This window comes from Mustela erminea, chromosome 3, assembly GCF_009829155.1.
Source record: "Mustela erminea isolate mMusErm1 chromosome 3, mMusErm1.Pri, whole genome shotgun sequence".
Lineage (NCBI taxonomy): Eukaryota > Metazoa > Chordata > Mammalia > Carnivora > Mustelidae > Mustela > Mustela erminea.
The window spans coordinates 31,330,123-31,353,860 of record NC_045616.1 but is presented as its reverse complement, the minus strand read 5'-3'; the positions used below and the strand labels follow the sequence as shown (position 1 = coordinate 31,353,860).

Sequence of the window (23,738 nt, the reverse complement as noted above, 5' to 3'; positions counted from 1 at the left end):
CTCCCACAGCCTGGCTTCTCCAGGTTAATAGCCGTAATTGCATTTTAATGGCCTACAAACGGGCGCAAAGTTATGTACCGAGGCGCTCTGAGAGATGTTTACTTAAACGTGGGGATAAAACCAGTTCGCTTGGAGACTGGAAATTATTTTCCGTCCAAACGTAGCATTACCCAACTACAAACCCAGGCACAGTCACCCGGTAAACGTGTTCCAGCGAGTGAACTATATGTTCACTGCCCCATGACCCTAAGAGAAAAAAAAAAAAAAAAAAAAAAAACCTTCGACAAAGCCAAGGGAAAATCGTGCCTTCAACACTGTAGGCAGCCGGCACATTCGGTTCTGCGCCTCTTTGGAGCTGCGGGGGCCTTAGATGCTCTGGGAGGAAAGCGGTGCTGGGAAGAGTTTTGGTCTCCGTTGCAGGACTGGGGGCTGCAACTGAAGAGTGGATGGCGGACTACCCTCTGAGACACGAAACTTACTTCCCTTTATGAAGGGACTCCAAGTCAATCCCCCCGGACCCGTCCACCCTGTACCTGAGCGCGGGGCAGCTGCGGCTCCTTCCCAGCGCGCGGAGAGCAGGCACCGGCCGAGACCCTGACAGCCCTCAGACAAAGCCGCGGACCCCCGAGCCTGCCCGGCTGCCGACCCCCACCCCCACCCCCGGGACACGCCCCCGGCCCGCGCCTACCTTGATGCCCTGCTGCTGGGTGGTGAGGGTTAACTTGGATTCATTCAGAAGCAAAACTTCGCAGTAAAATTCTTCCGGAACAGCGCAGAAGCAGCCCATGTCGGCTGTGGCCGTCTCTCCAGTCAGGAGAGAAAGCTGCGACCAAGGCGCCGAGCCGCCCCCTCCCCTCAGGCGCGAGGCATTAATTTATTGTCCGCGCGGCGGCCGGGGCAAGAGGACCGGTTCCCGGCGGAGTCCCGGGCCACGCGGACGAGGCGCCCGGCGCCGGCTGGAGGTAAGAAGGGCGGAGAAGCCGGGGGAGTCAGCGCCGGGGAGCCGCCGGGGAAGCGCCGGCGGAACTGAGCGCGGAGGGCGGCGGCGCGTCCCCGCGCATCCTGCGGCTCGGGCTCCTCCGAAGGCGGGGGCGCCGCGGCCCCTCCCGCAGTCCTGGGGACGACAAAAGTCGCCTGGCAATGGGGGCAAGAAACAGGAAAAGGGAGGGACGCGAGCTCGAGGCCCTCCCCACACGAGAAAACCCCTGGGAGCTGTGCAGTCCCCTTCGCCTCAGCGTGCCCGGAGCACGGCCGCGACACTCGGCCTCCCCTCCCCTGCGGAGTCCCTGGAGGGCTTGCACTTCCAGCCCCGACCCCACCCCGCAGCCCCCGGTCCCGTCCGCCGGTTGGGAATCCTCGGCCGTTCCTTTGTGTCAGGGGTACCCACGACGCCCCAGTCCCAGTGCAGGGCCAGTGGCGAGGGCCGTCACTCAGTCAGCTACCGCCGCCACCCCATCCCGTGGGCACCCAGCCGCCCGAAGAGTGTCGGAAAGGGCCGCGGGCTCCTTACCGAGACCGGCGAGCGCAAGTCAGCTCTCGGCGGGGCACGGCTCCCGTCTGGGGACCCTGGAACTCATCGTGAGGGACTGTGTGTAGCCAAGTTCAAGCTCGCTCTCCGAGAATGCCTTGCGGTGGCGGCGGAGTGCTGCTCCTCCGGGAGATTCTGAGAAGTGGGGAGTCGGAGGGCTTGCGGGAGCGCCGGCGGGCGGAGAAGCGGGAGCCCAAGCTGGGAACGCGCCGGCGGGCGGATGGGGGTGTGCCCTGGGCGCGCAGGCCGCGGCGGCTCCCGGGAAAGTTCTCCAGGCGGCGCGAGGGGTGGCGCCCCGGGCGGGAGCAGCCCAGGTGCTGCTGGGCTGGGCCCCGGCGTCGGCAGAGAGCCCTGGAGCGCAGCGGGGGCCCAGAGGCCGGGAAGGGGCGCCCCTTCCGGGCGGGGTCCCAGCTAAGGGCGGAAGGCGGAGCGGAGGTGGTCGAACCGCGAGGTGCGGGCAGGTCCGCACGGGAACCCGCGCGCCGCACCCTGGCCGCCCCGCTGTCGGGAGCGCTGGCCCTGCTGGCCGTGTGGGTTTCCCAGGGAGACCGGAGGGTCGCTCCAGGAAGACCCGGCGCAGTTCTGCTCGGACCCTGGCGTTCGGCGCTCCCAGTCAGTCCCACGCCCTCCGCGCGACGGGCCGTGTCCAGGACTGGCGGGCACAATAGCTCTGAGGCTGCAGTGACCCCTGGTGGGTCCTCGTGTCCGTGCACGAGCAGCAGAGGCTGAGCGCCGGGTGAGGCCAGAGCCCCGCTGGCCTTCGGAGCAGGTGCAGTCTGTGTTCTCCAGCTGGGAACCAGCAGCGAGTCAATGCAAGTGGAAGTCAGAGCTGACGAGGGGGGGAGAACGTAGGGCAGGGTTGACGGTAAAACTTCTCCACTTCATATTGTGTATTAGAAAGGGCAAGAGCTTTGGCATCTCATAGTTTTGAGTTCCCTCTTCTACCACTTATAAGGTAGCTAGTCAAAACTCACAAAATTTGCTTAAAATCTTAAATATTTAAAGAAAAAAGTACTGGCAGCCGCCGCACAGTAGATGGAAATGAACAATTTGCAACTTTGGAGGGAGTTTCCTTCCATAATCATTTGCCACAAAAGACCTTCTAAGACATTGCCTTTCCTGTTATCTCCGGCCCATCTAAACATGAATTAGCACAATGCCCAAATTGAAATAGACATAAACCCTCATGTTTAGTATGAACTTCACCTAAAGCGAAGAACCAAACACCATTGTATCTTGTAAGGTTGCTGTGAAATTGAAACCGGTTTTTGAATTCCTAATCAAATTCTGTGTCCAACTTTGGGTTGTGTTGTCAGTGTTTTGCCTGACAGGAGCTGGCGCATTATTCTGGATTTTAACTTCTTTACTTCTGGAGGCTTTTCTGCAACTGAATGTTCCTGAGATAAATTACCAAATGTGATTGAAAGGCTTCATAACAGGTTTTCATTCTTTACCACAATATCCAATAGGGTCACCTGTGCTTGCAAAAACAAAAGGTAAAATCCAAGTATAACCATTTGTTTCCCAGTTTTGAGTTTCACTGACACTTGTTTTATGTCCTTTGACTTTGTTTTGTTTTGTTTTTGTTTTACCTCCAATGGTAATGAAAAGGCTGGGGGTCTGGGGTGAAGGCAAGGTTCTGTTCCAGGCCCCTCACAAAGGAGAGTACAAAGCCATGAATTCCCATACATATGAGAGCCCTTTCTGAGTGAAGCACTTTCTTTTCCATTTCTTTGTCAGAGATTGGAGAAAAGAAAACAAAAAAGTCTGTTTAACACAGAATTGGAGCTTCCTGGAGATAATAGGAAGATTCCACAGGTTGTTAGTTTTTTAAAAAAACAGCCTTTTTGAACTTTAATTGGCATACAGTAAACTGTATATAGTTTGATAAGTTTGACATAGGTGTGCATGAAACCATAACTACAATCAAGCTAGTAAATGTATTCATCACCCCCTAAAATTTCCTCCTGTACCTTTGTAATCTTTCCTTCTCTTTACTCATCACACTTCATTCCCAGGCAACTACAGCTCTGCTTTCTGTCTCTAGATTATCTGCATTTCCTAGATTTTAATAGAAATGGCATAATAGTGGCAACTCTTTTTTTTTTTTTTCTGGTCTGGTCTGTTTCACTCAGCATAACTTAGATGTGTCTGTGTTGTTGTATATACCAGCAGTCCATTCACTTGTATTGCTCATTAGTATTCCTTAATGTGTGTGGACCACAAGTCATTTATCCATTCATTTGTGTGGTTTCCAGTTTTGTATTGTTACCAATAATATAGATATTACATATCCTGCTATGAGGATCATGCCAGTCAGCTCAGGCCACCATAACAAAATGCCACAGACTGGGTGGCTTATACAACAGTCACTTTTCTCATAGTTCTGAAAGCTGGCAGTCCAAGATCAGCATGCCAGCATGGTTGGTTTCTGGTAAAACCTTTCTTCCTGGCTTACAGATGCCTGCCATCCCCCACGTGCTTGCATAACCTCCTTCTTGTTGGAAGGTGTAGGAATTAGCACAAGCCCTACAAAGTCTCTTCTTATAAGGGCACTAACCTATGGTACTAAGGCCCCACCCATATGATCTCTTCTACCCTTCTTACCTCCTGATAGGCTCTATCTCCAAATATAGTCACACTGGGGGTCAGAGCTTCAACATAAGAATTTTGAGGGACACAGTGCAGACCATAGCAAGGATCCATGTCTTTGTATGGAAATGTGCTTGTAATTATTTTGAGATTTTTAAAAAAAGAATAATTGATTGGATCATAAGATAGATAAATGGCAAAATAAGCACTGGAAAAGATGTTCAGCATCATTAGTCATTAGAGAAACGCAAATTAAAACCACTGTAAGACAGCACTGCAGGCCTGATAGGATGACTACCATACCACCATACCAAATGTCAACAAGGATGTGGAACAGTTTGAATTATCCTATGCTGCTGGTATGGACATGAAGTGGTGCTCTAGATGACACTTCAACGGTTTTCTTAAAAACTGCACTTATACTGTCCACAGCATTTTGGAGGAAAACTTTCTCTGCCTGTCCAGAGAAAGAAATTAACAAGATACTGTTCAAACACATTTTTCCCCAGGAAAATAGTATTGTTTTCAACATGTGCATAACATAATACAGTCTATTTAAAGCCTTGTGCCAAAGACTTTGATCTCTTTTCAGAGGTTTTTAGAAAAATACTTCCTTTGGTCAAGATGACATGTTGTTATGATAGGCCTATGTAGATGAGTCAAATGACAAACAAGTTCATAGCAGATATATTATGTAAATATGTAGACCATCTGTGAAGGACTGCCCGAAAACCCAACCTAGAAGAAGCAATTTCAGTTTACGTAGAGCAGGTACCCCACCGCTTGCCAAACCATGCACTTCAAAATACCAGACAGAATTCTTCTTAAAGCACCACATTCTTTTTAGGAAGGTGTCTTTAAATAACCCATGTCTTTCATCATCTTTTTATAATTTTACATTTTCCAAACTTCGGGAAGTTGAGTGTAATATGAAAAAAAAAAAACTTAAAAACATTGATGATAAATAATTTAATGATTTAACTACCCAGAGACAGTGCCGCAGAATCACCAGGAAGACTGGTTAAAACAGAGTGCTGGCCCCTTCTCCCAGAGTTTCGGATTCAGTACATGTGGAGTGGAGCCTGAAATTTTTCGTTTTAACAGATTCCCAGGTGATGCTCATGCTGCCAGTTTGAGAATCACTGTTTTAGAGCCTATCCTTCCAATAAATAATAAATGTTGGTCCTGATCACCTATAAATAATTTTTTCAAAGGGAGTTGGCTCATTCTTTACCCCCCTATTTATCTCCTCCATCGAAATCATGCCTATCAAGGAAAAGAGTCTTGAAGACCCTGCCAAGGAGGTTACATCAGAAAGAGTCGTTTTTAAGGAAGATAAATATCCGTTTTAGTTTCAGCATACTGCTGCCAATTCTATTCAAACACCTTACTCATTTTCGTTCTAATATAGTATGTGCTCAGGCACATCCAGTTTTTAAGACCATCCTGCCTTCTGACTCACTTCATATATATGTCATTAACCTGCTATTCTCTTCTACTGAAGCCTTAGATCCCATTTACTGAAATGCCTCAAGGGTGTTACCCACATTTCAAGGGAAGACATCTCCCGAGACAACAATCTAAGCTGTTTCTTCGTCTTTGTGATCTCCATATAAACGTTCGTTGGGGTTTACCGAAAATCCTTATTTTGCAGTTTTAGTCCTTGTTGGTGATGCATTGATATGGTTTGTATTTAGTTTAAATGGTTTGGAACTTTCACTTTGAAATACCCTAGTTCCCCCTTCATTGTTCCTACGTATACTATCAAAAAAAAAGGAGGGGGGAGCAGAACTGGTTGATAAGTCTAGTTCCTTTAGGGATTTTTTTTTTTTTTTAGTTTTTTTTAAACAAGTGATTAAATTTGCCTATTGGACTGAGAGATTCCAAGGACGAGCAAGAGTGGGTGAAAGGGGTTTTTTGATATATTGTTGGTGGAGTTGTGAATTGATTCAGGCTCTCTGGAATGCAATCTGTCATAAATACAGAAATTTAAATATGCATACACTTTGAATCAGAAGTTCAACTTCTAGGAATTTATCTTCATCAAATAACAGACACAGATATATGAACAAAGATATTTATTACGGCGTGTTTATATTAAAGCTCTTTCAACAATCCACATGCTCAGTAATGGGGAGTTGTTATATTATATTTCTAGCACGTGCATGTCATAGTATTCCCAGCAGCGGGCTCCTGGGTGGTTCAGTGGGTTAAAACCTCTGCCTTCAGCTCAGGTCATGATCCCAGGGTCCTGGGATCGAGCCCCGCATCGGGCTCTCTGCTCTGCAGGGAGCCTGCTTCCTCCCCTCTCTCTCTCTCTGCCTACTTGTGATTTCTCTCTCTGTGTGTGTCAAATAAATAAAATCTTTAAAAAAAAAAAAAAGAACTACTTTCCTAGGTTCTAACTGCAACTCTTAATGACTGTTTTACCCAGTTCACGTATTGTGTTGATACCCTGAATAAAGCATATCATCTTAATGTTACTGATATCAATTTACTAACCCACCTATAGAAATTTAAGGATGGGATGGGGAAATTAGCTTTTAGTTATCCTGCAGTTTTTGTGGTTGTATGTCAAACTAGCCATGTGACCTTAAAGAAGTCCCTTCATTTGTGCCTTGGAATGTTCTTCTACAAGTAAGGGACGTGTATTCTGGTGTTTCTAGATCTTCATGCCAGCATGCTGCTTTCCCATTCCTTTCTTCTGGAAATAACACATTGCTCTTCTATAAGAGTGGCATTATAGGGAAAGAACAAATCACTGTAACATCTGGCAAAAAATATATATATATGTCTAGAGAAGTTGAGCTCTGAGCTCAATGTCTATCCTTCTGATACTAAAATTAAGAAGTTGCCAAGAAAAACTGAAAACAGTGCTTCACTCCAGGGAGGGAACATGGATGGTGGTTGGTTGGACAGGAACGGAATAGAAACTTAACATTCTCTTGTATTCCTTTCTGTGCATTTAGAATTTTGAATCCTATTATTCAAACATGTATTATCTAGTCATTACATAAATACTCTTGAATCATTTTAATTTTAAGATTTTATTGATTTATTTGAGAGAATGAGAGCAAGAGAAAGAGACCACGAGTGGGACGAGGGGCAAAAGTAGAGGGAGAAGCAGACTCCCTGATGAGCAGGGGGGTCAGACAGCTCTTGACATGGGGCTCAAATCCCAGGACTTTGGGACCATACCGGAGTCAAAGGCAGATGCTTAACCCACTGAGCCACCCAGGAGCCCCAAATAAAATCTTTTTTTAAAAGAAAGAAACAGGGGCGCCTGGGTGGCTCAGTGGGTTAAAGCCTCTGCCTTCAGCTCAGGTCATGGTCTCAGGGTCCTGGGATCGAGCCCCGCATCGGGCTCTCTGCTCGGCGGGGAGCCTGCTTCCTCCTCTCTCTCTCTCTGCCTGCCTCTCTGACTACTTCTGATCTTTCAAATAAATAAATAAAAATCATTAATTAAAAAAAAATACTTTTAAAAAAAAAAAAGAAAGAAGCAAAAGGGGGCCAAATTAGCACATAAAACAAAGGGGGAAGCCACAGAATCTCTATTAGCAACCATGTCACCTGACACAGACAGGTGCTAAGCTGATGGCCCATGAATCACCCCTCTTGTCTTCTCTCACTGTGAGCTGTTTCCTCATATTAAAGCCCTCCTCTTCCTAAAACCCTCCTCTCTCAACACCTTCACCTGCTCCTCCACTTTCATTTCATAGATCCATTTGCTACTCAGGTATCCCCTTTGCTCTTCCTTCTCCAGGAAGCTCCCCTGACTCCCAGGTCTGGTTTGGTTCCCCATCTGATCTGCATGATTACCACGCCCTTGCCAGGCCGTTGTTCCTAAAATCAGGACCATGTTTGACTTCATCACTTTTGTTTCCCCAGCACCTGTTACGGTGCTTGATAGACTGACTCTCAACGAGTAAGTGCAGACTGAATGTGGTTACTTATAGTACCTTCTCTTCTCCCATGCTACAGGCACATTTCCTTTGAGCACTCTTGCCTGAACTCCATCTTGATTTTCTTCTAGAAAACTCTTACTTTCCCAGCTATCCATCTTAACCAAAAGCAACTTTTGTTGATGTAGTAATAAAGATGGAGTAATTAAAGAAAAGAAAAAGAAAGGAAAAAGTGAGAGAGAGGGTTGGGGGCACATGGGTGGCTCAGTGGATAAAGCCAACTCTTGGTTTCAGCTCAGGTCGTGATCTCAGAGTCATGGAATGGAGCCCGGCAACAGGCTCCATGCCCAGCAAGGAATCTGCTTGAGGATTCTCTCTTTCTTCCTTCTGTCCCTCCCCCTGCTCATATGCTCTCTCTCTCTCTCTCCCAAATAAATAAATAAATCTTTAAAAAAACAAGAAAACAAGAGTTGCAGCTATTGCTCTATACTGAAATATGCACTTTAACCTTGAGGGTTCACATTGCTCTGTACATTACTGGGTTCTGTGGTTGGCCCTTGGATCTCAGAAGTTTTATGAGATATTTCCTTATTTTCTGTAGAAATTAACTTGAGTGTGCAATTAGGGCAATAGTAAATGCCTTAGACCTTTGTGCAAACTTACTGACCAGAGTTTATACTTAAGTTGCATTGAATAAATATTGAATGATATTAGAACTTGCACTTGAACTGATAACCAAGACAATACTGATAAAAGAGTTGCAGTAATCTGTTCCTTTAAAGGAGCTCACTTTGAGTTGCCCAAAATGAGGAACAATCTCTAATAAATCAATTAATCTGTGTTTAGAACATGCTTTACTGAAATTATGTAGTTGTCGGCGACATCATGAAACAGCAGCAAGTCATACAATTACATAGGATCTGTAGCATATGAAATCTGGAAGGAACTTTTATTTTTTAAAGATTATATTTATTTATTTATTTGACAGAAAGAGACACAGCAAGAGAGGGAGTACAAGCAGGGGGAGTAGGAGAGGGAGAAGCAGGCTTCCCACTGAGCTGGGAGCCCGATGTGGGGCCCTACCCCAGAACCCTGGGATCATGACCTGGGTGAAAGGCAGATGCTTAATGACTAAGCCACCCAGGTGCCCCTGGAAGGAACCTTAATGATCACGTAATCCCACCGCCTAATTATTTTACAGATGAAGGGATCAAGACACAAAGAAATGAAGTGCCTAGCACTTGGCAGAGTTGAGTTTGACCACAAAACTCCCGCCCATAAATCTTAATTTTTTCAAATAAATTCAAATTAATTTATATCCCCAGCCAGGACTCTGGGAAAGTATGAAATTAATTTAAACTTTGTTGTATATACATATAATGTATATATCACCAGTGTATATCTGAGTATGTTTAGTCCAGGTTATACAGAGGGTAAAGTAATATTAAAGAGATTTACATCCAATTTTAATTAAATTACTTTATTTCATTGAATCTAAGATGCCACCAGTTACATTTGTAACTTATTTTACTGCTAAGAAAGAAAAACTGCCAATTAATTGAAGATACTATCAATTACAGGAGATAGCCCAATTTCAGAAATAGTAACATGGGGAAAAATGTCATCTTGAAAACTGAAGATGTATGGTACTCATTAGGACCATGTTTATACTACTCTTTTCTGCTAAAATAATCTTTTTTTTAAGACTTATTTATTTATTTGGGAGAAAAACAGAGAGCACAGTGGGGAGGACAGAGGGAGAGAGAAAATTAAGCAGGCTCCATGCTGAATGTAGAGCCCAACACAGGGCTTGATCTCACAGTCTGGAAATCAAGACCTGACCCAAAGCCAAGAGTGGGATGTTCAACTGACTGTGCTACCCAGGTGCCCTGAAATAATCTATTTAATATTATTAATTTCTCTATATTTATACCATGTTCATTGGTAAATATAAGTGATGGGCACAGGTACAAATATTTTCATGTAACAGATGCAGATAAGAATGTATTATATTAAAAAAAAAGAAACTTTAGTCACTAAAGCTATTAATAAATGCATAAATCCACAATTTCAGATACAATTATTATTCTTAAGTTTGTGTTATAACTCCGTATCTGCTGAAATATTTTTGAGGTGGTAACTGACATGTACCATTCAGAGGATAAGAAATGATGCTCCAGAAATGTATGGGAAACCTTCTAAGAAGATAAATAAATAAACGTGAGTGAAAAAATATGATACTCACTTTTCTTTTTTTCAAATCATTGCTTAAAATAATTCAAAACTCTAGCAATTATCTGGCAAAAGAAATACATTTACACACTATTATCAAGATTGTTCATTAGGAAAGAAGTTGTCAATATGAATTAAGAGCATTCATATATTTTTGACCCTGTAATTCTAGTTGTAGGAATTTATGTCAAGAGAGAAACCTCAATATTGTAATTTCTCCAAACATGTTTATTCCTTAGTTTATTTTTTTTTATTTTTATATAATTTTTTATTTTTTATAAACATATGTTTTTATCCCCAGGGGTACAGGTCTGTGAATCACCAGGTTTACACACTTCACAGCACTCACCAAAGCACATACCCTCCCCAGTGTCCATAATCCCACCCCCTTCTCCCAAACCCCCTCCCCCCAGCAACCCTCAGTTTGTTTTGTGAGATTAAGAGTCACTTATGGTTTGTCTCCCTCCCAATCCCATCCTGTTTCATTGATTCTTCTCCTACCCACTTAAGCCCCCATGTTGCATCACCACTTCCTCATATCAGGGAGATCATATGGTAGTTGTCTTTCTCTGCTTGACTTATTTCGCTAAGCATGATACGCTCTAGTTCCATCCATGTTGTCACAAATGGCAAGATTTCATTTCTTTTGATGGCTGCATAGTATTCCATTGTGTATATATACCACATCTTCTTGATCCATTCATCTGTTGATGGACATCTAGGTTCTTTCCATAGTTTGGCTATTGTGGACATTGCTGCTATAAACATTCGGGTGCACGTGCCCCTTTGGATCACTACGTTTGTATCTTTAGGGTAAATACCCAATAGTGCAATTGCTGGGTCATAGGGCAGTTCTATTTTCAACATTTTGAGGAACCTCCATGCTGTTTTCCAGAGTGGCTGCACCAGCTTGCATTCCCACCAACAGTGTAGGAGAGTTCCCCTTTCTCCTCATCCTCGCCAGCATCTGTCATTTCCTGACTTGTTGATTTTAGCCATTCTGACTGGTGTGAGGTGATATCTCATTGTGGTTTTGATTTGTATTTCCCTGATGCCGAGTGATATGGAGCACTTTTTCATGTGTCTGTTGGCCATCTGGATATCTTCTTTGCAGAAATGTCTGTTCATGTCTTCTGCCCATTTCTTGATTGGATTATTTGTTCTTTGGGTGTTGAGTTTGCTAAGTTCTTTATAGATTCTGGACACTAGTCCTTTATCTGATATGTCGTTTGCAAATATCTTCTCCCATTCTGTCAGTTGTCTTTTGATTTTGTTAACTGTTTCCTTTGCTGTGCAAAAGCTTTTGATCTTGATGAAATCCCAATAGTTCATTTTTGCCCTTGCTTCCCTTGCCTTTGGCGTTGTTCCTAGGAAGATATTGCTGCGGCTGAGGTCGAGGAGGTTGCTGCCTGTGTTCTCCTCAAGGATTTTGATGGATTCCTTTCGCACATTGAGGTCCTTTATCCATTTTGAGTCTATTTTTGTGTGTGGTGTAAGGAAATGGTCCAATTTCATTTTTCTGCATGTGGCTGTCCAATTTTCCCAGCACCATTTATTGAAGAGGCTGTCTTTTTTCCATTGGACATTCTTTCCTGCTTTGTCGAAGATTAGTTGACTGTAGAGTTGAGGGTCTATTTCTGGGCTCTCTATTCTGTTCCATTGATCTATGTGTCTGTTTTTGTGCCAGTACCATGCTGTCTTGATGATGACAGCTTTGTAATAGAGCTGGAAGTCCGGAATTGTGATGCCACCAACGTTGGCTTTCTTTTTCAATATCCCTTTGGCTATTCGAGGTCTTTTCTGGTTCCATATAAATTTTAGAATTATTTGTTCCATTTCTTTGAAAAAGATGGATGGTACTTTGATAGGAATTGCATTAAATGTGTAGATTGCTTTAAGGTAGCATAGACATTTTCACAATATTTATTCTTCCAATCCAGGAGCATGGAACATTTTTCCATTTCTTTGTGTCTTCCTCAATTTCTTTCATGAGTACTTTATAGTTTTCTGAGTATAGATTCTGTGCCTCTTTGGTTAGGTTTATTCCTAGGTATCTTATGGTTTTTGGAGCAATTGTAAATGGGATTGACTCCTTAATTTCTCTTTCTTCTGTCTTGCTGTTGGTGTAGAGAAATGCAACTGATTTCTGTGCATTGATTTTATATCCTGACACTTTACTGAATTCCTGTATAAGTTCTAGCAGTTTTGGAGTGGAGTCTTTTGGGTTTTCCACATATAGTATCATATCATCTGCAAAGAGTGATAATTTGACTTCTTCTTTGCCAATTTGGATGCCTTTAATTTCCTTTTGTTGTCTGATTGCTGAGGCTAGGACCTCTAGTACTATGTTGAATAGCAGTGGTGATAATGGACATCCTTGCCGTGTTCCTGACCTTAGCGGAAAAGCTTTCAGTTTTTCTCCATTGAGAATGATATTTGCAGTGGGTTTTTCATAGATGGCTTTGATGATATTGAGGTATGTGCCCTCTATCCCTACACTTTGAAGAGTTTTGATCAGGAAGGGATGCTGTACTTTGTCAAATGCTTTTTCAGCATCTATTGAGAGTATCATATGGTTCTTGTTCTTTCTTTTATTGATGTGTTGTATCACATTGACTGATTTGCGAATGTTGAACCAACCTTGCAGCCCTGGAATAAATCCCACTTGGTCGTGGTGAATAATCCTTTTAATGTACTGTTGAATCCTATTGGCTAGTATTTTGTTGAGTATTTTTGCATCTGTGTTCATCAAGGATATTGGTCTATGGCTCTCTTTTTTGATGGGATCCTTGTCTGGTTTTGGGATCAAGGTGATGCTGGCCTCATAAAATGAGTTTGGAAGTTTTCCTTCCATTTCTATTTTTTGGAACAGTTTCAGGAGAATAGGAATTAGTTCTTCTTTAAATGTTTGGTAGAATTCCCCCGGGAAGCCGTCTGGCCCTGGGCTTTTGTTTGTTTGGAGATTTTTAATGACTGTTTCAATCTCCTTACTGGTTATGGGTCTGTTCAGGCTTTCTATTTCTTCCTGGTTCAGTTGTGGTAGTTTATATGTTTCTAGGAATGCATCCATTTCTTCCAGATTGTCAAATTTGTTGGCGTAGAGTTGCTCATAGTATGTTCTTATAATAGTTTGTATTTCTTTGGTGTTAGTTGTGATCTCTCCTCTTTCGTTCATGATTTTATTTATTTGGGTCCTTTCTCTTTTCTTTTTGATAAGTCTGGCCAGGGGTTTATCAATTTTATTAATTCTTTCAAAGAACCAACTCCTACTTTCGTTGATTTGTTCTATTGTTTTTTTGGTTTCTATTTCATTGATTTCTGCTCTGATCTTTATGATTTCTCTTCTCCTGCTGGGCTTAGGGTTTCTTTCTTGTTCTTTCTCCAGCTCCTTTAGGTGTAGGGTTAGGTTGTGTATCTGAGACCTTTCTTGTTTCTTGAGAAAGGCTTGTACCGCTATATATTTTCCTCTCAGGACTGCCTTTGTTGTGTCCCACAGATTTTGAACCGTTGTATTTTCATTATCATTTGTTTCCATGATTTTTTTCAATTCTTCTTTAATTTCCCGGTTGACCCATTCATTCTTTAGAAGGATGCTGTTTAGTCTCCATGTATTTGGGTTCTTTCCAAACTTCCTTTTGTGGTTGAGTTCTAGCTTTAGAGCATTGTGGTCTGAAAATATGCAGGGAATGATCCCAATCTTTTGATACCGGTTGAGTCCTGATTTAGGATCGAGGATGTGATCTATTCTGGAGAATGTTCCATGTGCACTAGAGAAGAATGTGTATTCTGTTGCTTTGGGATGAAATGTTCTGAATATATCTGTGATGTCCATCTGGTCCAGTGTGTCGTTTAAGGCCTTTATTTCCTTGCTGATCTTTTGCTTGGATGATCTGTCCATTTCAGTGAGGGGAGTGTTAAAGTCCCCTACTATTATTGTATTATTGTTGATGTGTTTCTTTGATTTTGTTATTAATTGGTTTATATAGTTGGCTGCTCCCACGTTGGGGGCATAGATATTTAAAATTGTTAAATCTTCTTGTTGGACAGACCCTTTGAGTATGATATAGTGTCCTTCCTCATCTCTTATTATAGTCTTTGGCTTAAAATCTAATTGATCTGATATAAGGATTGCCACTCCTGCTTTCTTCTGATGTCCATTAGCATGGTAAATTCTTTTCCACCCCCTCACTTTAAATCTGGAGGTGTCTTCGGGCTTAAAATGAGTTTCTTGGAGGCAACATATAGATGGGTTTTGTTTTTTTATCCATTCTGATACACTGTGTCTTTTTACAGGGGCATTTAGCCCATTAACATTCAGGGTAACTATTGAGAGATATGAATTTAGTGCCATTGTATTGCCTGTAAGGTGACTGTTACTGTATATGGTCTCTGTTCCTTTCTGATCTACCACTTGTAGGCTCTCTCTTTGCTTAGAGGATCCCTTTCAAGATTTCCTGTAGAGCTGGTTTGGTGTTTGCAAATTCTTTCAGTTTTTGTTTGTCCTGGAAGCTTTTAATCTCTCCTTCTATTTTCAATGATAGCCTGGCTGGATATAGTATTCTTGGCTGCATGTTTTTCTCGTTTAGTGCTCTGAAAATATCATGCCAGCTCTTTCTGGCCTGCCAGGTCTCTGTGGATAAGTCAGCTGCCAATCTAATATTTTTACCATTGTATGTTACAGACTTCTTTTCCCGGGCTGCTTTCAGGATTTTCTCTTTGTCACTGAGACTTGTAAATTTTACTATTAGGTGACAGGGTGTGGGCCTATTCTTATTGATTTTGAGGGGCATTCTCTGAACCTCCTGTATTTTGATGCTCATTCCCTTTGCCATATTGGGGAAATTCTCCCCAATAATTCTCTCCAGTATACCTTCTGCTCCCCTCTCTCTTTCTTCTTCTTCTGGAATCCCAATTATTCTAATGTTGTTTCGTCTCATGGTGTCACTTATCTCTCGAATTCTCCCCTCGTGGTCCAGTAGCTGTTTGTCCCTCTTTTGCTCAGCTTCTTTATTCTCTGTCATTTTGTCTTCTATATCACTAATTCTTTCTTCTGCCTCACTTATCCTAGCAGTGAGAGCCTCCATTTTTGATTGCACCTCATTAATAGCTTTTTTGATTTCAACTTGGTTAGATTTTAGTTCTTTTATTTCTCCAGAAAGGGCTTTTATATCTCTCGAGAGGGTTTCTCTAATATCTTCCATGCCTTTTTCGAGCCTGGCTAGAACCTTGAGAATTGTCATTCTGAACTCTAGATCTGACATATTACCAATGTCTGTATTGATTAGGTCCCTAGCCTTTGGTACTGCCTCTTGTTCTTTTTTTTGTGTTGAATTTTTCCTTCTTGTCATTTTGTCCAGATAAGAGTATATGAAGGAGCAAGGAAAATACTAAAAGGGTGGCAACAACCCCAGAAAAATATGCTTTAACCAAATTAGAAGAGATCCCTAATTGTGAGGGGGGAGAAAGGGGATAAAAAGAGGTTCAAAAAGGAAGAAAGAAAAAAAAAAGAAAAAAGAAAAAAAAAAGAAAAGAATTTAAAAAAATAAGAAAAATATAAAAAAGAAAATATATATATATTAGATAAACTGGTTAAAAAACGTTAAAAAAGAAAAAGGTGAAAGTTAAAAAAAAAATTTTACCAGAAGGTGAGGAAAAAAACAAAAAATGCAAAAGAAAAAAAATTAAATTAACTGCAAGACTAAAAAAAATCACAGGGAAAAAGCCATGAGTTCCGTGCTTCGCTTTCTCCTCCTCTGGAATTCTGCTGCTCTCCTTGGTATTTAAACCGCAGTCCTTGGTAGGTGAACTTGGTCTCGGCTGGATTTCTTGATGATCTTCTGGGGGAGGGGCCTGTTGTAGTGATTCTCAAGTGTCTTTGCCCCAGGCGGAATTGCACCGCCCTTATCAGGGGCCGGGGTGAGTAATCCGCTCGTGTTTGCTTTCAGGAGCTTTTGTTCCCTGAGCGCTTTCCGTAGAGTTCCGGAGGACGGGAATAGAAATGGCGGCCTCCTGGTCTCCGGCCCGGAGGAGCCGAGAGCCCGGGGCCCCACTCCTCAGTGCGCCCTCAGAGAACAGCGCCCAGTTACTCCCGTCTGCCTGACCTCCGGCCGCGCTCCGAGCTCACGGAGCCTGCGACCGGTTCAAGGTAACACCGAGCTGTGAGCTTACTGTCGGCTCTGTCTCTGTAGCCGGCTTTCCCGTTCCAATACCCGCAAGCTCTGCGACACTCAGACACCCCCGATCCTTCTGTGACCCTGCGGGACCTGAGGCCACGCTGACCCCGCGTGGGCTTCGCCCGGTTTAGCCTCTGGAGCGATGTCCCTCAGCGGAACAGACTTTTAAAAGTCCTGATTTTGTGCGCCGTTGCTCCGCCGCTTGCCGGGAGCCGGCCCCTCCCCCCGGGGTCTATCTTCCCGTCGCTTTGGATTCACTTCTCCGCCGGTCCTACCTTTCAGAAAGTGGTTGTTTTTCTGTTTCCAGAATTGCTGCTCTTCTTCTCTTCGATCTGCCGATGGATTTTCAGGTGTTTGCAATCTTTAGATAAGCTATCTAGCTGAACTCCGGCTAGCTGAAATAGTCTCAGCCTGCTACTTCTCCGCCATCTTGACTCCTCCCCCTATTCCTTAGTTTAAAAATGCAATTAAGTCTAAATAAATTTTCAGGAACAGAAGAATCTTTAACCATACTACACAATGTGATATTAAGTGGCCAAAAAACTCATTCACAAAATATTTTTAATAGCATAGAATGCTTAAGTTGTGGCACTAAGTGAAAAAAGGAAAGGTAAAAGTAAAAATATAATGATAATAATAGGTAAATTATGCATATTGCAACCCATTTCAAAAACATACAAAAATTAAGCTCTCCCAACTTTCACTGCTATAAAGTTGATGTCATCCTCCTCCCAGACCACCAAACTTCACACTTGTTCACAGAATATTGACAATAATATTTCTGTTTTTATGTATACACACATCTATATAAGAATTAAAAAAATATATTGTAATCCAAAAAAATGCATTATATAATTTTTTTATAAATCAAATGATATCAGAATGCTTTTGAAAACCCAACTTAAACCAACCTTTTTTTTTTTTCTAAAGATTATTTATTTATTTATTTGACAGAGAGAGATCACAAGTAGATAGAGAGGCAGGCAGGGAGAGAGAGAGAGGGAAGCAGGCTCCCTGCTGAGCAGAGAGCCTGATGTGGGACTCAATCCCAGGACCCTGAGATCATGACCTGAGCCGAAGGCAGCAGCTTAACCCACTGAGCCACCCAGGCACCCATTAAACCAGCCTTTAAAATAGAGTTAATTGCCCCACTGACTACAAATTTCAAACAGCATCCAGGAACTGACTCTGATTCTCTCTGTCCTCTCACCTCTACCACCTCTATGTATTGGTCTTGAAATCAGCCCAGCTTCTCTTGAAACAATCAGATCCTGGAGGAGTTCCAGGACTCACATCTGGTGTCCACACCACACAGAGCAAAGGGAGCCAACCTTCCTAACTCTCTTAGCTGGAGGCCCAAGGTTCACTCTGACTGACCAGCTTGAGTCATAAGCAGTTCAGTGGACTCATTAGGAGCATACATTCCAGAGCCAAACTGCCTGAGTTCAGACTCCAACCCACCTCAGTATTTACCAGCTCTGTGCCTCGGAGTAGCAAGAACAAGGGGTTATAATAGTGCCTTACCTCATGTGGTTATTGTAAAGATTCAGTGGACTAATGCAGTGCTTAGAACAGTGCCTGTCCCTTGCTAAACACTATAAAAATGTTGTTGGTGATGATGATGTTGATGATGATGATGTCGTCCACTCCTGAAGCACTGGCAGTGGCTAAAGGGAGACTGTGCTGAATGGCTTAGTCAAGGTCAAAAGGTACCTCCTGAGTGATAGACAGAATTTGCTTCAATGGAATCACCTAGGTCCCTAAATAGAGCCTCTAAGAAGGAATAACTAAGCAGTTGAAGCTTAAGAACAAGTAGAAATAACCAGCAAATGGCCATGACACCAGTCATCACTCAAATACACAATGTTGTTTGACAAATCATGTTCTAAAATGAAGACCATGTGTTCAAGGTAAATAATCATTCTATGCTTTACATTTTTGACAAATATCTATTTCCATTTCCCAAGATTCCATGTTATATAAATCATACATTTTAAAAATGCTACCTACATATTTCCATTCATTTTACTACTCAGTCAGTACTCATTGACAATCCACCACATATCAAGCTTAGCAGTGAACAAACTGGATATGGTCTCTGATCCCATGGACTTTGAAATCTTATAGAATGATAGTTCTCAACAATTACTCATCTTCCTTTAGCTAGATCACTATTATATAAAATAGAAGTATAAGAGTGCCTGGGTGGTGCAGTGAGTTAAGCATTTGACTCTTGGTTTCAGCTCACGTCATGATCTCAGGGTCTCGAGATCAAGCCCACATCAGGATTTGTGCTCAGCGGAGAGTCTGCTTAAGATTCTCTCTCTCCCTTTTCCTCTGCCTCTCCCCACCCTTAAAAAATATAGAAGTACAAATAGAAGCCTAGAAAAACAACATGTGAGTTTTTGATTGAGTAGTTTATTTTCTAACTACAGTATTATAATTAAGAACTCATTTTGTGTGTCTGCCTTCTCTATTAGACTCCGAGCTGCCTGAAGGCAGAGGCAACACCCTATTCAGTTTTTTATCTGTAACCCCTAAGATACTGCCTGGCACATTCTACATATTTATATCTTTTAATTAATTAATTTGGTCCACGCCCCAAAGCAGTAGTGTGCATGGCTGGAGTGGATAAGAGGAAGGAAGAGAGGACGCTGAGTATTTATCCAAAAAATACTGCTGATTTTAAAATTTATGATAACTTGAGGTTAAAGTTTTCCTTCCCATTATCTATATGCTAAAGCAAAATATGGCATATAACCTACCACCAAAACTAAACCCCAATTTTTAGCTGGGCATTTTCTCCAAATTTCCTTGCAAGTAGGTATGGACATGTGGCTCAGACCTGGCCAATGAGATGCACATGTTAAGTATTAAATGGTACCTAATGAGAGTCTTTTAAGTCTTCCTGAAAGTCTTTAAAAAGAAGGAAGGAGACATGCAGCATCTCTGTCCTCCCTCGTGGTGGCTGGAATTGGAAAGGGATGACAAGTGCAAATAACCATGTCAAGATGATGGTAGGGGAGCGAGAAGGGGCCCGCACCCTGCAAGCACAAAGCCAGCGCACCAGCCTTGGGCCGCCTATCTCTGGGCTTCTTTATGAGAAACGTCCACCTGTTCAAATCCCTGTTGTTTGTTTTGGGGAGGTTGTTTGTTGTTTGCTTGTTGTTTGTGACCAAATGTAATCCCAGTTGGAATCCACACGCATCTATTTAACTGTGTAAGATAGCAAGAAACCAAAGAACCTATATCATCTTATTTAAGGACCACTTGCTGCTGTGCTATTTGCCACTCCTTGAAATAAGCCTTGTCTATTATTGAATGAAAATATCTAACTTCTCTCATTCTGTGGATCCCTGAAATTACTAAGTTTCATTTCTTTGAAAATCTGTAACTGAATTTCTTAATTCAGAAAGAGCAAAAAGGAAATAGGGATCTCCTCACCTGCAAAAGTCCCCATGGTCACCTGTAACAACAGCCTGTCCTGTCTTTGCCTCTCCTTGGACCCCTCTGGGCCTGGGAAGCAGGAAGGGGGTCAGAAAGCCAACACGGAGTAAAGGGATACCACAGAATGACTTGTTCTCAGAAGTCATCCTATTTAATTTTTTAAAATCCACAGCCCTTTTCTCCAGGCCTCCTTATATAATTAACCTCGCTTGATCTTCTAAACCCTGTGACAAAGACAGGACCAGTATTATCATCCATGGGGTGTGGCATAAACCCAGGCTCACAGAGGTGATGGGACTTCCCAAGCAAGCGGTATTGCAGGGGGAGGGAGTCTGTTCCATGAAGACATGCTGCAATTGTCCACACACTCCTTTCTTGAGTAAAAGTGAACATAACCAAAGATATACTTCTCCTCCTCAGTCTGATTTAACAAAGGCTCCCGTGGGACCCTCTGAAGTTGAGCGATCAATATCCATCCTATTTTTCCTCTTTTGGATTTTAGATTTTGCAAGCTGCCTTCTGTGGAAGGATTGGTGCCTGTTTGTTGGGGGTGGGGGGACGTGGGGGGATGAATGCACAAGCAGGAGAGCCCAATTGATATTTCAGTCTCTCTGCAGACTATGCTCCTGAATGACAGAGGCCCCTGCTTGCAAGGCTGGCAGATCCCCTGACTGATCGAACCTGCCAGCACACTTCAGCTGACACCCCGGCAAACATATGGTGTCAGGGTCAATATTTACCTTCATTATACATGGGCGGCACTTCATCTATTTATTTATTTATTTATTTATTTATTTCTTCAACAGGCAATTAAGCTTCATGGAGCAAAATCCCTTTGTGTTCCACGGGGGTTACTGAATACCAGAGCCACAGAAAACAGCTTTCAGACAAGACCATCCAATGTTTAGTGTGCAATGTTCGCATGCTGGTTGCTTGTTCTATGAGAGGAAAAGGGAATACATACACACATGTATACTCACAAATATATATTGGGAATATATTGTTATTATATAATATAGTCCTATTTGACACATATTTGAGAATATATTAATATAATCTGTATGTTATTTGGGAAACATTATATATTATTCTTTTTTTAAAAGGTTTTTATTTATTTTAGAGAGAGAAAGACAGCAGGAACAGGAGGGACAGGGAGAGGGAGACAGAACCTCAAGCAGATTCTATGCTGAACATGGAGTCCAGAGTTTAGTGTGGGGCTGGATCCCAGGACCCTGAGATCATGACATGAGCCAAAACCAAGAGTGGGACACTTAACCAACTCAGCCACCCAGGCACCCCTATAGTATTTCTTTTACTTAGGCGTACACTACATCAGTATGTTTGTGTTTCTAGTAACTTTGCAAGGCTTTTGCCAACACAAATGATTATTCAGGAAAAATTATTTTTTTAAAAAAAACAATCTATTGAAGTTAAAAATGAAAAATCTAGGTTTTTCTTGAGTTTTTAGTTCACTTACAACTCTTCTTATTCTGCTCATAAAAGTAATAAAAGTTTAACAAGCACTTTTAAGAAAGTTTTGATTAACATATTAAATTAATTTGTAAACTTAGTTAATAAAAATACCCTTAAACATTTTAAACTGTATTTATACATTTAGTTTCATCTTGAGTATTTCAGTTGTCTAAAGAACAAGTAAATCCTTTTTAAGAACCTTAATTACTCTTGTACATGGATGTTAAGCATATTTTTCCAATGTTTTAAGAGTTCTAACGTTTAGGGGCGCCTGGGTGGCTCAGTGGGTTAAGCCTCTGCCTTCGGCTCAGGTCATGATCTCGGGGTCCTGGGATCGAGCCCCACATTGGGCTTTCTGTTTGGCGGGAAGCCAACTTCCTCCTCTCTCTCTCTGCCTGCCTCTCTGCCTACTTGTGATCTCTCTCTGTGTTAAATAAATAAATAAAATCTTTAAAAAAAAAAAAGAGTTCTAACGTTTATAAACTTGGTAAAATATTCTTTTATTTTCCAGCTTATAGTCACAAATTTAAATTAATGATTCACTTACAAATTCATTTTGGAAACAAGGCTGCTTATTTATTCTAAAAGGCTCAATTCCCTTAAATATTACAAACATTTAGGTACCAAATACACACAGGTCCCTTAGCACAAAAATAATTGATTCCCTGGATTTACCACCATACTTAATTCTTAATCTTCCTTGGATTTTTAAAAGATGCTTTAAAATTAAGGACATAATGTCATCCCAGATAATTTTAGAGTTACTGTCTAAGCATGCTCACATTTCTTCAAGATCACGGAAACTAACTGGGCCATGAGGTTGGGGGTTGGAAATAAGCAGCACCATTTCCCTCCCATCCCTGCGGTCAGGCTGAGCCCCTTCCCACAGTCACTATATCAAATCCAAGTGACTGGGCTTCCATCTCTCCTGACCCCACAGGGTGGTGGGCTCTTTAGAGTAGGTGTGCTAGACTCTTTTCTCCCTTTTCTTCTGTCACCACACTTGGGGCTCAAGCAACAACCAGATTCTTCCTATGTTACCTACAACCTCTGAGATGTCTATCAAATCTGCCCCGCCTCTCCTTCCGGCCTTCCTCATTTGCCTTGCCTCTGGTTACTCCATAGCCCACTCACCAGTCTCACCTGTTCCAGAGGCTCTGCCACAAGCCACCCCCTTCAATCATGACAATAACGACGACCCTACCACCACCATCCACCACCCCTGCCATTTACCAGCACTTACTACATAGCCAGCAGCAAGCCAGGCGCTCTACCTATGTTATCCCATTGGCTTTCACCAGAGCCCTGCAGAAGACTTCTAAGATGAGTAAGTTGAGGCTCAGAGGGTTTAAATTAGTTTTCAAGATCCTACAGCTAGTGCGGAGATAAATCAGGATTTAAACCCAATGCTTAGTGGTTCTCCAAACAAGGCTATCCCCTTTCTCCACCTATACCACTTCTACTGTTTTTCAAAACTATATTCATAGATCTCTTACCCTGAGAAGACTGTCCTACTCCTGAGCCTGGTCCTCTTTTACTCTGCCGTGGTTTTCCATATCCCTTTATCAGAGCACTGAGCACACTTATGATAAACGATTCGCTGACACTTCTTTACCTTGCCAGCATGGAGGAAGATGCCTGACACGCTCTAAAATAAATGAGTGGGGGGATGGGGAGAGGAGGAAGTAAACAAACTGCTTTATCTTATGACTCAAGCCCAGATTTTAGAGACCAAGAGAATCTATCACTTACTAGCCCAGTGACCTCGGGCAACTCATTTAACCTCTCTGATCTTATTTCAATGACGAAGGAAGAATTCCTCTTGCTGGGTTGTTGTGAGAAGCGAATTCAAACATAACACAGAACACGAGCACACTGCTTGACAAATAAGTAATAAATAATAGCTGCCATTACAATATCATTATGGTTCCTGACCACCTACTCAGAAGCTGTTTCTGAGTAGGTGGTGTGAATAATGGACATAAAAGTAGAGTGTCTTGCAAACAAGACCCTGGGCTCTCTGGGAACCAGCAATAAGTTTGTGGCTTCAGAATCTTCTTCCCATCTCTAAACACAGCTTCCTTTCAAACTAATTAGAGGATGCTGAAAGTCACCCCCTTCACATGGTTTATACTAATTGAAGTGCAGACATTAACTGACCTCCTACTGGATGCCAAACACAAAGCCTTGTGGAAGATATGCTAATGAGGAACACAGGCCTCTGCCCTCCAGGAGCTGGATCTAGGTATTCCAGGGAAAAGACTAGTTACACTCAGCGTGGACCCCGATGAGGGACATCACTGGCTCCAGGGGAGCTGGGAACTTACAAAAGGGTGAAGAGAAGAGACAATTAGTGAGATCAGATGGGGAATTCATTTGTTCAGGATAGTC

General features: G+C 42.5%; 2 protein-coding genes and 1 pseudogene across 3 annotated transcripts in view; 2 read left to right on the top strand and 1 right to left on the bottom strand.

The window, feature by feature from the left end:
- EPB41L4A (erythrocyte membrane protein band 4.1 like 4A) overlaps window positions 1-806 on the bottom strand; it is a 255,162-nt gene extending 254,356 nt beyond the window's left edge. The window contains exon 1 of the mRNA XM_032335554.1: window positions 689-806. Within this exon, the coding sequence (XP_032191445.1) occupies window positions 689-787 (99 nt within the window). The 5' untranslated portion in view covers window positions 788-806. The remainder of the gene's footprint in view (window positions 1-688) is intronic.
- An 81-nt stretch (window positions 807-887) lies between these two features.
- APC (APC regulator of WNT signaling pathway) overlaps window positions 888-23,738 on the top strand; it is a 338,974-nt gene continuing 316,123 nt past the window's right edge. The window contains exon 1 of one of the 2 annotated variants that reach the window (XM_032335545.1): window positions 888-962. The gene's annotated coding sequence lies outside the window, so the exon portion shown is untranslated. The remainder of the gene's footprint in view (window positions 963-23,738) is intronic. The other variant, XM_032335546.1, reaches the window with a different exon arrangement.
- Window positions 1,741-2,522, top strand: LOC116586042 (annotated as a pseudogene).